The sequence below is a fragment of the Bemisia tabaci genome, chromosome 3 (assembly GCF_918797505.1).
Source record: "Bemisia tabaci chromosome 3, PGI_BMITA_v3".
Taxonomy (NCBI): Eukaryota; Metazoa; Arthropoda; class Insecta; order Hemiptera; family Aleyrodidae; genus Bemisia; species Bemisia tabaci.
The window spans coordinates 44,077,605-44,090,852 of record NC_092795.1 but is presented as its reverse complement, the minus strand read 5'-3'; the positions used below and the strand labels follow the sequence as shown (position 1 = coordinate 44,090,852).

The 13,248-nt window shown below is 38.0% G+C and overlaps 1 protein-coding gene across 6 annotated transcripts in view; it reads right to left on the bottom strand.

The window, feature by feature from the left end:
* Nucleotides 1-13,248, bottom strand: part of LOC109030697 (RYamide receptor) — a 195,898-nt gene that overhangs the window by 84,013 nt on the left and 98,637 nt on the right. For all 6 annotated transcript variants that reach the window (XM_072298425.1, XM_072298426.1, XM_072298427.1 and 3 more), the window contains one exon: nt 9,649-9,727. In XM_072298425.1, coding sequence (XP_072154526.1) covers nt 9,649-9,727 — 79 coding nt within the window. The remainder of the gene's footprint in view (nt 1-9,648; nt 9,728-13,248) is intronic.

Genomic DNA, 13,248 nt, shown 5'->3' with positions numbered 1-13,248 from the left:
GATTAACCTCTCGGGGTTGGACTCAACAAAATTGAGTTCATAATTTCATAATAACAACGTTGCAAAAACTGAAAAAAAAACTTTTTTCTTTATTAATTAACGAGTGCATTTTTCGCATAAAAAATCTCAAGGAATTTTTATTGCAACACTGTGAAAATGTACACCAATTATCGAAATAAACTTTGCAACCGTTTTTTGTTAAATACTTAAATTATTGGGAAATTAAATTTTGTGAGATTGTACCTTTTTGACTGTCACCCCATCAGTCGTCTCCGAAAATCATATCGCTTACTTTGACAACAGTGATGAAACCTAATTCCGATTGGCATATTAAAATAGGTTAGCAGAAGAGACCAAATTGAATCATGAAGTATTAACATCCGGTATCCACTGTTTTTGTTTCCGCTGGGATCAATGATAAGCAGGGATATATGGAGGGATTTAACTAAATTCAGCCTAATTGTATTTTGCTTCGCCTCATTTCCTTTCTTGCTTTGCTTTTTCGACGGAAACCTGAACAACGTAATCTCCTGAATCTCTCAGTGAATTTTTCAAATATTTTAAAGAATATACTCGCAAAATTCCCAGTCCATTTATAAATATAAAACGAGGGATAAGTTTAAGCAACATTTGACGAAATAAAAATGATATGATTCAAATCTGTTCTTGAAAGTTGAAACACAGCATGCGCGTACGATAATAATTATGCGACATTCATAATAACTCCTGGATGCAACTATACCAGCTCAGGGACTGCCCGCGTTGCCTATGCAACACGATGAAGGCGTTCTGACTTTTCTCGTTTTCTTGATGCAACAGTCGTAGATTGAACGTCGCATTGCAACGTTCAACATTCACATTCTTTCACGCTAACGACTAGTGACACTCCGGGTCAGAGTGGATTTTGAAATTTTAACTTCAGGTCAATGTTTTTAAAGTTAGCACCATACAAGAGTACTAGGGGACTACGCCCCCTGGCCGCTACGCGGCCCAACCCCCCGAAGGCGCTCCGCGCCATCACTGGGCCGCTTCGCGGCCCTATTTTTACCCTCCTATTAGTATTAGTTTTATTTTTCCCCTAAAAAAATTCGATATGAGGTATACTTAATAAAATGAAATAATTTTTGGTTTTGATGAATAAAGAAAAAAAAAATTTTTGAAGTCAAAAGGACGCGTTTTGGAATGACTGCTTGATGAAATATTACAGTAAAACAACGATCTGTTTAAATCGGATAATTATTAAGTATCTCTGGAGGCGGGGATCGAACCCACACCTTGATCAGTGTGGACACTTCCGACGTCGTAGACGACTCGGCCACCGCTCGTCTTGAGGTAATCGGCGGAAATCTTGTGTAGATAAGTGTAGAGCTGATGCGCAGGCTACACACCTACTGCGCAACCTCCTCGACCACTGCGCATCTTCCCGCGCATAGCGGTAGCAATCCCGGAGCACTCTGTAAATTCACTCACTTTAATAACGTGATTTTAAAAAAACCTGGGTCCTTTTTCCAAAATCTGAATAGAGCGGGCTCATCTAGAGCCTATCTATTACCTGTCGATTTACGCAAAAATCATGGAAATCGGCCTAGTAGAATGCTCAAACGAACTGACAAAACACATAAATTTACATTGTTTATATGGGAGAATTCGCAACTTTACCACGTAATATAAAAAAACCTGGGCCATATTTTCAAAATCTGAAAAGAGTTGGCTTATGCTTATCTAGAGACAATTGCCCGTCAATAGCCGCAAAAATAATGAAAATCGGCCCGGTAGAACGCTGGAACTAAGCGTCACCAGTTTCGCAAAATTAGGAGGTCTTGGAGCTTATAGTATAGATTGAATTAATAAAGATAAATAAAAAAAATAAAAAAAGATAAAAAAAGTAAAGAAATAAAAATAAAAAAAAATGAAAGACATTCCTCACTATAGGTTTTCCAAAATAGATTCTTCTTGTGTTCTTAAATGAAACGGTGAAGCACTATGTTACAGACTTGGTTTAAACTTACTAAAGCGGAAGTTTTTTTTAAAGAGGAATTCAAGTTTTGTATTTTTGATGAAAATGAAACCTTTCTTTTAGTAATTTGATGAAACCTTTGATGAAACCTTTCTTATAGTAATTTGCAGAAGAGGTTTCCCATAAAATGCACAACCGATGAATTTATTCAATTTTATTTCATTTTATTTGGAAACAAATGAGCTCATTGGATTACTAAAATACGAAATACTCATTCACAGTCAAAATGATTTCAGCCCCTGAGCATTCTTGCAATTTTTGAATAGGGAGCTTTGTCTCCGTCTTCACCACAGAAAAATGCAAATTGAAGAGCAGATTAGAAATTAAACCTAGACTCATTGTTCCTCTTGGCTCGCTGAAAAATGGATGGAGACAATGGAGACTGCGAAAAAAAACTAATAACCGCAAGCAGTCAAGTATTCTTTTGTGGGAAACTATACCGATTTTTAGGAGCGCCACTGCCTTGAAAAGGTCAAGTAGAGTTCCAAAAAAGTCTATGAATCGAGTCAATTTATTACGGCGCGTCCTTTGGAAACAATTCGTCACGTCAGCGCGCACAGAGATAAGCTGTCTTAAAGCTCGACTAACTCTCTAGACGTGCTGGTGCCAGTGCGGAGGGTCTTATTTTGTTTGCCATTATGCTTGAAAAATGGTGGTTTCAGCCCCCTGGAGCTGAATATGTAAATGAAGTCACTTAGCCACTCAAGAAGTCAGTATAGCGCGTCATCGAGTGCACAGAAATGCGCTCGAACTGTGAAATGTTTATACATCACTAATGACTTTGTCTAATATAATTCATACACGCTTTCTGACAAAATGTCACGGCGCTTTTTTTATTTTTCGCTTATTTTCAATAAAATTTTAAGTTTATCTTTATAGCTACAAAATCTGGCTCTGCAATTGAACGATGTTGCACCTTTTTTTAAATATTCAGTTCATTTTTCATCAAATATGCACATGCTCATCGAGATGCAGTTGTTCTTAAGCAGGAACTTATTTGTTGACGTTTCGATGACGTTTCGACGACTGTTTCAATATTCCGGGATGCATCATTTTATTGATTAAAGATTATTCTAATTTATTCGTATCATGCATAAACAGCAAGTAGGACAAAAAGACAGGAACCTCGATAACGCTGAAAATATTGCCGCAGAAATGCTGTCGAGAGGGATTGTTAGGAGGCTTAAAATCAGCGTGGCATGGTGTGAATTGCGGTATCGATTGTCATGCCATTTAAACCTATGGTAAAGAATCGATTATTAAGGTGTTTGCTGCAAACACCCTGTTTATCGATCCTTTTCCATGGGTTTAAACGGCATAACAATCGATATATCGCAAAGCACGCCACGCCACTTATTAAAATGGATCGTCGCATGAAAAATAATAAAAATCAAGCTAAACGTATGATAATCTGCATTTATAAATACCTATGCAGCTGTTGAAAACTATGAACCAGCTCATATGAATATTTAAGTATAGACATGCATGATTTGGGACCAATGTTTCTTAGAATGAGTGAGTTCCGCACAGAAGCACGATTTGATAAGTTAGTAGGCGAGGGAAGGTGGAGAATGTACGATAATCGAGCACACATGTGCTTGCGCAATTGTGGAAATGTCACAAGATGTAACTTCAAAATCTTTACTCAGCCCATTGACTCCACTTAGTACCTAACGCGACTTTTTCAGAACGAGGGTTAATCAAATCAAAGGTTCAAAAGGCTCCAAAATCTGATTACTTTGGCAAATTCTATAGCATTGATGAATATTTAGAGTAAATTATGTATATTAGATTTATAAAAATTTTTACTTTGACTTTGTAATCTTTTGTTTTAAATCAAAAGAAACAATAAATTATTATTAAATTGATGGGAAAAATTATGACATAAATGTGACTTAAAGTCTGCCTGAATGTAGACATAGATAGACTTTTATGTTACGGTAATAAAATCTTTGGTGATTTTCACCGTTGTGTAGTAATGTGAATCATTATTTTGAGGAAGACCAACCAGCATATTCACAAGCGGAAAAGTAACACTCAGATGATAAAATGTAAGGTGGTCCATTCCGGGGTGGCATCCAGGAAAGCCACAAAAATATAATGAAAAAATGGAAAAAACCCCGAAGAAACCAAGTTTTTAAAATCCGAAGTGTCAACAAAACCTCTCGTTCGAGAACCCCTTGAAAAGCTCGCGACATTGTCAGAATCGTAAAGGGTTTTCGCGGGTCGCCTTTGCCGCTTTATAATCCGGTAGCTTTGAAGTTCCGCGGCTATTTGAGGCGGTGCAAAGCCCCTTTGTTCTTAGACCTCAACTCGGGACGTCCTTGTTTTCCGGATTTCATCCGATTTTAAAGGCTGGCTCTCTTTGACACCTTTCATTGAGTATTAATCGCACTGATTCAAATAAGAACAACCGAAACACCTCCGTGCACATGTACAGGATCTCAGTAATACTATACTGCCGTGCTAAGGAAGAACGCCGTATGAAAATTTGAGAGTGGCCAAATTTCCTTCGATAAAATGTTTATTTTTGAGGAAAATTATGAATATTACTAGCCGTTCTGGGCGCGCTTCGCGCGCCCGTCACGCCTAGCCGGGGGCTACGCCCCCTGGACCCCCGGTCACTCGCTACGCGAGTGACATTCGGCTCGCTTCGCGAGCCAATTTTGTAGTAGTTGCAAATTTTTTATCACTATATTTTGAAGATTTCATAGAAAACATTATGAAATTCTCACTCCACAATTAACTTGTAGAATAATAATGGCAGGGCAAGAAATAGACTATATCTTAAAATGGACGGTTCCCACTTAGTAAAAACAGCCAACACCACGTGAAGGTGAGGAACCATCGTTAGCCACTTTTTTTTTTTTCTTTACTTTTCTGAAAAAAATTTACTGAAATTTTAGTTGCGTCCCCTAAAAGGAAACACGGAGAAAAAAATTTGTGCATGGAACCCGAAGCTGAGATCATATGGATCTCTGAAGTTTTCGGATCACGCATCCGAAAAGTTAAGGTCCATCTGCCGAAGTTCGGGTCAGACAATTGAAGTAGTTCGGTATATACCGAAGATTTCAGGTCACACATCTGAAGTACTCGGTGCATACCGAAGTGCTTCAGATTTCTGACTCAGAGATTTAGGAAAAACACAGTAGAGAACCAAGGAAATCACAGTAGAACAGAGAAAAAAATACAGTCGAATAAATAAAGAAAACTATTATCGAAGAAATTCTAATTATTAGAAAGTAATTAGCTGGCGTAATCAATGCGTAGCTGCATAGGAGCATGAGCGAGATTTATCATCAACTGACCGCTGGCCGCTAGGTACCTGGGTGGGCGAGCGACAATACGTAAGCGGTGGCATATGGTTCGATTGACAGAGGAGTGGGGAACGGTCAGACGTAGGGGAAAGGTTCAGGCTGAACCGTTCAGCACAGCGCAGCGTCAGTCACCGGGTGGGGAAGAGAGTCCGGGAGGGGACACTTCCCCTCGAGTGAAATAGAAAAAGGCAGAATCCTTCGAAGTTTATATTAATGATTCCTTGAAATTTTCAGACGTTTTAGATGAAACTACAAACGAAATTTTCTGAGAAATTGGTTGACAAATATTAAAAAATTTCCCTGAAAATTAGTGATTTGCCAGGGAAAATTTGGCAACGCCTGAAGGCTCATACGGCGTTTTTCCCTAGCACGGCAGTGTAGACGTCATACCTACAAGAGAAAAATTCCTCTTCCCCTTCGAAATGAATTCATCCTCAACTATTGAGCCATGTTAGATTGCCTATTCTTTTTTGCATAAAAGTGAGACGCACTCACGAACAATGAGAACACTCGGAGATAAGTTAGAGGGATGAAACATTGTAACTGCACAGGAGATAACTTGTTTTGCGGGTGCCTTTAAACGAATTATCTCATGCCGTTTTTACCTTAGAGCTACCTCTAATAATTATAATTTCCGAACTGATAATTTTACCTTGGTTTTCCCCGATCCCGTTGATTTTTTAGACTTAGACGATAGCTATTTCGATCTCTTTACGATCATCATTAGGCCACTACACTAAAATTGGATGTGCGACATTCGTAAAACGAACATTACATGGTAAAACATGCACTAATATTAAAGAACTTATCCACGACTAGGCGGCATTCATTACATAAGTAATGCTCCAGGGGGAGGTAGGGGGTGTAAGCGTACGTTACGCGCATCCCTTAACGGTGCATTTTTTATTTTTTTGAAGATTAATTTTCATTGTTTCTTTTTCCCTTGTATCTTATTTTATTTTAAAGATTTTTCAATATCTCCCTTATTTTATCATTGTCATTTTTCTTTGACTTGTATAGTTGAAAATATTCGAAAATCTCGTTTTGGCTTCGTTTTCCTCTTTGATTTTTACCGTTATTCATTATTTTACAAGTAGGGAAGAACTGAGGTCAATCAAAGATATTCCCACTTTTTGGGAGAAGGGAGTCAAACGGAGCTTTACGTATGATTTAGAGAAGGTAAATACCGTTACGGGTGCGTTACAGGGAAAGAGGGTAAAAACATCTGATTAAGCGTTGTGTATTTTATGAACGGCCCTCACAACGCCATGCTGAGTTAATCAGGAAGGGAGTTATTCTACCCCACGCTTATTGCACTTGAGAATGAAGAAACAGAAAAAGGACCTTTTTTTTAAATAAAGCTTCACTGCAAAAGTTAAGTATCTTTCTGAGTGACTAAATACCGTTCGGAAGAGGGGCACCAAACCACGAAGTCTTCAGTATATCAACGATTCACTTCCACACGATCACTCGTGTTTTAAAATTCTTGTCGTTGAACGTTTGAATCGATCACCCCCCTGCATCCATAAATAGAATTTCCCCCGAACTCGTAATGGTGCAAACTTCGTTTTTCGAGGGGACGCGATACGAACTGCAAGCACACCCTGATGCCGAAGTGTGCCCGATGGATTGAAAATGTTCAACTCCTTCCACACCCTCCAGTTTGATCAAATACCCATATATTCTCCGATTGAATTACCTTCCATGACATCATGATCGGACGTCCTTTACTAAGCGAGATTATAGCACACTTAATTTTCTCTTTCTTCACGAACTAGAAGGGCTGATTGTTGAGATTAATAGACAAATCGATAGACAAGGAAGACATAGAGGGGGATTAAAGTGATCCTTTCGGTTGACATGGTTTGTTCTTAGACTATTGAAAAAAAGTGACAGACTAACTGTAGGGTCTCTAGTGGGTTGCCTAGTTAGTCTATACCATACCTTCTTTGTACATTGCAACCACCCGCTTTCATCCACAGAGGCTTGGAGGACAAGGCGCATTAGTGCAGTTTTTGACGAAATTGAGATTTTCATAAATTCAACTAATTTGAGTTTGCAAGTATATGCCGTGAACAATTCACAACATAAATCCAATTTAACAGCATCAAAAAGTGAGTTTATACTTCCTTCCTGCCATAAGGCTCCATGTAATTATGAAACTTTAAGCAAGTATTTCTTGAAATAGCAAAAACTGCACTTGCGCCTTGTCTTCCAAGCCCATCATTTGTCATCTTTAGGGCTTTAGCCCTATCTATCAATTTAAACAATCAGCTTACTGATTGTCAGCGACCATGAAGACTGAGTAAATGGAAATGCATGCAAATCATATGGTTTAAACAGTGAATTGTATACATTTATGATACGCTCAACGTAATTGCACCGATCTAAAATTTCGGAGCCAATGGAGATGTTGCATGTGTAAGATATTTGCGATTTGACTGTTGATTCTTATGTAAAAGTTCGCGAGAAACACGATGTAGCCACTGGATTTCTCTGAAATCAACTTCCAAGCTCAAAAAAAGCTCTCAAGTTGAGGCCAATATGGAGAGGATATCCCACGCTATCCCGAGTGTCACCTCTACATCAAGACAAACTCTCCATGCAAAGATAGGGAGCAAATACATTAGCAGGGTTGCCGTGTTTTCAGTTTTAGAGTCTCCAAATAAAGTGGCAGCCCTGTCAATGTATTTGCTCCCTATTTTTGCATAGAGAGTTTGTTTTGATGTAGAGGTGGACTCTCAGGATAGCGTGAGATATCCCCTCCATTTTGGCCTCAACTCGAGAGCTTTTTTTGAGCTTGGGAGTTGATTTCAGAGGAAACCAGTGGCACCATCGTGTTTCTCGCAAACTTTTACATTAGAATCAATGGTCAAATCGCAAATTCCTCACACATGCAACATCTCTATTGTATACATTTATGATACGCTCAACGTTGTACCGATCTAAAATTTCGGAGCCAATTTCGAAATGCATTTCACTCTTGACTAAAATGCACTCCAGGTTTTATTCCGAGATTTCTAGCAGTGTTACTTTACCCATAAAGTGTCCGTAGAGTTGCCTATATCTCTGATGGGTAGCAGGCTTATTTGACAACAGACAATAAGTCGGCCATTCAATGACGACCCTCGGGACAGGGACCACGATCATTCCACGCGGATGAAGGTCGGAGGCGGGTGAAATATTCGCTTTGATTTTGGTCTTGAGGGATTCCCGCGGTGCGGCCGTGGTCGTGGTTGTAACGAGGGTCATCACTCGTCCGAAAAGGGACCGCTTTGCGTTCGTTTTATTGAACCGGAAGAATTGGACATTTACAACTTGAAATTCATCGCTCATCAACTAATGACTTTATACCCGTGCTACCAATTTTTCACCAGATGAATGAGCCACTGTGCCACCGGTGATTACCCGTACATGTTAATAATATTTTGTCAAGTTATATTATACAGGGTTATTCAAAAGTCACGCACCACTGGTCAAGAGGGGGTTGGCCATATAAATTTTTTTAGGAAAGGACCTCTCAATATGAGGAAAAACGTCACAAACCGCAAATCGATATCTTAATTAGAATTAAAGTTATGGCCAGTGGTGCGTGACCTTTGAATAATCTTGTACAGTTTAGTCAAGAAAAATGGACCTTAGGGTGGACGGTTCAGAACAGCGAAAAAAAGAATAATGACGATGAAACTCCCAAATCGCGTATTCCCGGATGTAAGAGAGAAAGGTACCAAACAGAGGGTAGCAAAAGTTTTTAAGGGAATTAAATTCCCAAATTTTCAATTCTTCTTTAGGCATAATTTATGGACGATCCCTGAAGATATTATATGAGAAAATATGTATTGTATACTGATTTAGTTTACATTGACTGCGAAAGCTGAGGAGCACGATAGAGTATCATTTTTGAACGTTCCGAACTGAAATGTACGAGAATTCATGAAGTTTCATCATAACTTTCAACTTGTTAAATATAGGATATCCTTTCCATGTATTCGAATTCTCACAAGTGAACATGGAAAACTCGATATTTGATGCCATATACCAAATTTAATCTACGCAGCTCGAAAATGGATAAGGAGAAGATAGGAAGAAGGGACTAGCAAAAACCTGGGGAAAAACATACAATGTGATGTTCATGCCCGAGTGATGAAAGCGTGACGAGAGTGTAAAATAACAGTTTATTTATGTTCACGACTAATGATGGCTCATCCATGAGAGCAAATTTAACATGTTTTTTTGAGCGCACGCCGACGACAAAGACGCCGACTTGCACAGATAACAAAGCTGAAAGATTGGATACAAAATTTGATTACTCACTGATATACTCCGAGTGTTGGTCGGTGATATTTTTCAAAAGGTTGGTACAGTTGACGCCCAGAATCCACGAACAGTTCAACTGTAAACAAACAAAATGCGATCTGTTAGAATGATTCGTTTGCATACATTATATCCCGCATAAAAATATTGAATGAAGAACCGGAATATAGCGCACGTGTTGAATCGACTCATATGACCACACTCTCTACGTATCCCTTTCATAAGTGGTGCTCGCCCGCTCTTTGTGTGTTATCAGCCAATTATTACCTGTGCTGCCGTGCTAAGGAAGAACGCCGTATGAACATTCGAGAGTCGCCAAATTTCCCTTAATAAATTGTTTATTTTTGAAGAAAGTTATCAATATTTTTCCTTGAAATTTTCAGGAACTTTAGATGAAATTGCGAACAAAATTATCTGAAAAATTGGAGCGAAAATATTTATAAGTTTTCCAGAAAATTAGCGTTTTATCAAAGGAAATTTGGCAACGCCCGAAGGTTCATACGACGTTTTTCCTTAGCACGGCAGTGTGGTAGGGATGATTCTTTTTTGGGTTAAATTGATGAACATTTTACGTCACTGGAGGAGATGCCGATGATTTATGAGATCAAATTCCAAAGACTTGTTTCTGCTCGTAGGCAAGTTTCCTTTTTTGGTAAAATTTTGTCTATTCGCAAAGGTTTGAGTTTAATTCCACCATGCGTCATGATAATTTTGTTAAAAATTGACTCATCAAAACAGGTTCAACAATTTTTTAAAAACGTCCCTTTATTCTTGTTGTGATTATCGTGGTAACTCTAGATATGTGCTGTTTCAATGACATTTTGCAACTTGAAGCAACAATTTCAGGCTCATCCGTGGAAGCCTTTACCTGCACAGGGAACTTATGACACAAATTTCATCTCTGACATGAGTCAGAAATTGTAGTTCTCAATTAAAAATCGAACCTAAAATTTTACTAATTCTAAGAGAATCAGTTGATCAAAACTGGAGAAAGACAATCATTTTCCTCGTTGTTTCAAACTATTAATAGACCTCAATTAAGAGTAATTATAACTCATTTTTAAACGGCGCGTTCTTTATCAAGGATGTTTAAACGCATGAAACATTAATGTATTCAAGCGAAAAAACATTACAACTCCCAATCTTTATAAGAGCTTTGTTCTTTTAACTTTAATTCCTCGTTCTTTAGGACCAGTCTTTAAAACCCCATTTGATGATATATTCGTTTTTTTCCTTGTGATAAAAAAATATCTACCTTGTTAAGTATATTTTAATCTTGATGATGATAGTTTGAAATTCCTCCAGTTTTCCGTAAGATATTCAAGGATATCAAATTTTAAAGAAATTTTCCAATGGAGATTGCTAGTTTTAGGTCGTTTCAGATAGATGAAAAAGTTATTTCTCCGTTCACTAACAAAAAACCGTCAGATATCTTGGATAGGTGCGTCCATTAATACTCATCCCAATCTTGCCTTTGCTTGACTGTTGAGCCTCCAAGATTGTGGAATCGTAGGGTTTGAAATCCCCCGTCTTATTCTCTGCAACATCGAGGTCCGGAAAGGATCACGGAGTAAGTAATTTCCTCCAATTAACCAGGATTTCTCGAGCAAATTAAATGCAAGCTTCAGAGAACAAATTGATTTCTGATTACCGTTTAATTTATACCCTTTGTTGCCACTCGGAACGAATCACTGAGAAATAGCTGTTCAGGTAGAAAAATCAAAGACGGGCGATAGTTTTGTTTTTTCCAGAAAGTAGATGAAGCAGCGTGTACTAAACGAATCCTCTCGGTTCAACTATGATCCAGAAATCTTAAATACGTAATATTTCCCAGCTTTTTTTTACGCGATATTAAGTATTCTTTCCATTGTGATGCACAGGCAGAACCCATGCCATAAAAAAGCAGCCCTTTTTGCTCTAGGAAATTCCATTTTCTTGCCCTGAAAAATCAAACAAAAATGCCTCAATTCTTGTCCGATGTCTTGTTTTATTTTTTATAATAAAATTAGCACGGAATGCTGCCAAATGCTTTAACTCGGGTTCTGGTTGTGGTTGAACTGTCGCATAATTTTGTACTTCGATTGTTTTTAGATTCGAGAGAGCTTTTAGTTTTAGATCAAAATAGCGAAGACAGCCTTTCTTCAGCAGTCGAAAAAATCATTTGCTACAGAAAAAGAAATTCAACATTTCAAACTGATGAAAAGAGGAACTCTCAACAGAGAAAATAATTTCGTTCAATACGGAAATCGATTATTCTTTCGAGTGAAATATCTACTATACGGGCAAATTCCGTTTCACGTTTTTTGAATCATAAGATTTTTTAATTGGAACATTTTTTTAAGAATCAGATGTCCGGATAGTTCTTTTTTACCAAAACTTAAAGTTTCCAAGTTTTGACCAAGAGGATGCTTTACGTCACGATCGAAACTCGATACCGGCTCAAATCAATTTTCATGTGGTATTTTGCGAGGGAACTAATGCTCGTCTTAGATACCGTCGCATGTCTCAAAAAATATTTTAGTATAGACTAACAATAAAACAATTAACCATGGGAAGCATTTCTCTATAAAAAGCACGGTTGCTTACTATTTTTTTTTTTTGCGAATTCTTGCCGTCACTTAATCTCCAAATTTTCACGCACTTTATTTTTTTTATTGATATCAAATACAAACAAACCACTTTAAGAGAATTTAGAAATTTGGCTTGTCTTAATTTTCTGAAAATGCTCAAATTATTGTGTTCAATGCCTCGTTGATGGACGGCTATGATCATAGATTTCACATTGTTTTATTGGGTGCGAAACTTTGCAACGGCTTCAAACACCTAGGGTAACAGCAGTTTCTAAACTGGGATCTTCCTTAATTAGTCACTGAATTCAATATCCTGATAGCAAACTTCCCGAGCATGGAAAACCTCTCATTCCTGTATTCGTGACAACTTTTGTTAATCCCTTGAACAATCTCAAATTGAATGATTTAGTCACTTACATACTTTCACTAAGTTTTTGAGGAACTTGGAATGGCGTTTTGTGCGGCGCTTGGTGGAGGAGAGGTTCAATCACTTATGTAGTTAGGGAAAAAACCCCCCTTCTATTCTTACACCGCCAGTTTCAGCTTTTCTAATTAAATATAGACCATTTTGATCTAGTATTATTTAAAAAAATAAAATAAAAAAGAAGGCTGTCGGATCAAATAGAAGACATGAGTACTTCAAAATATAAAAGGTTGAGACTGTTCTAAATTCCTCAATTAAATGTTACAGATTTTAAAGACCGATTCTACCAACAGCGTAGCGTAGATTTTCTATCAACAGCGTAGCGTTTTTGTACCGTTTTCAAATCGATCGAATAATTAAAAAAAATCTCCCGAATCTAAGCAACAGCAACACTACATTGACAGTATAGAGCGAAGCGCTGCATGCGAGTTCATGCATCGCGCCATACCGCCTTCAATTGTGCAGTATGCAACATGGACATCCACCAAGTACGAATAGTTGTACCTCTGCGCCGTCGTAGACGCGCGTCCTTTCCCTTGCTCCATTTTCATGTCGTGCTTGTTTCCGTCTGTCTAATTTGTAGTGGCACTTCAAGGGCTACGTGAG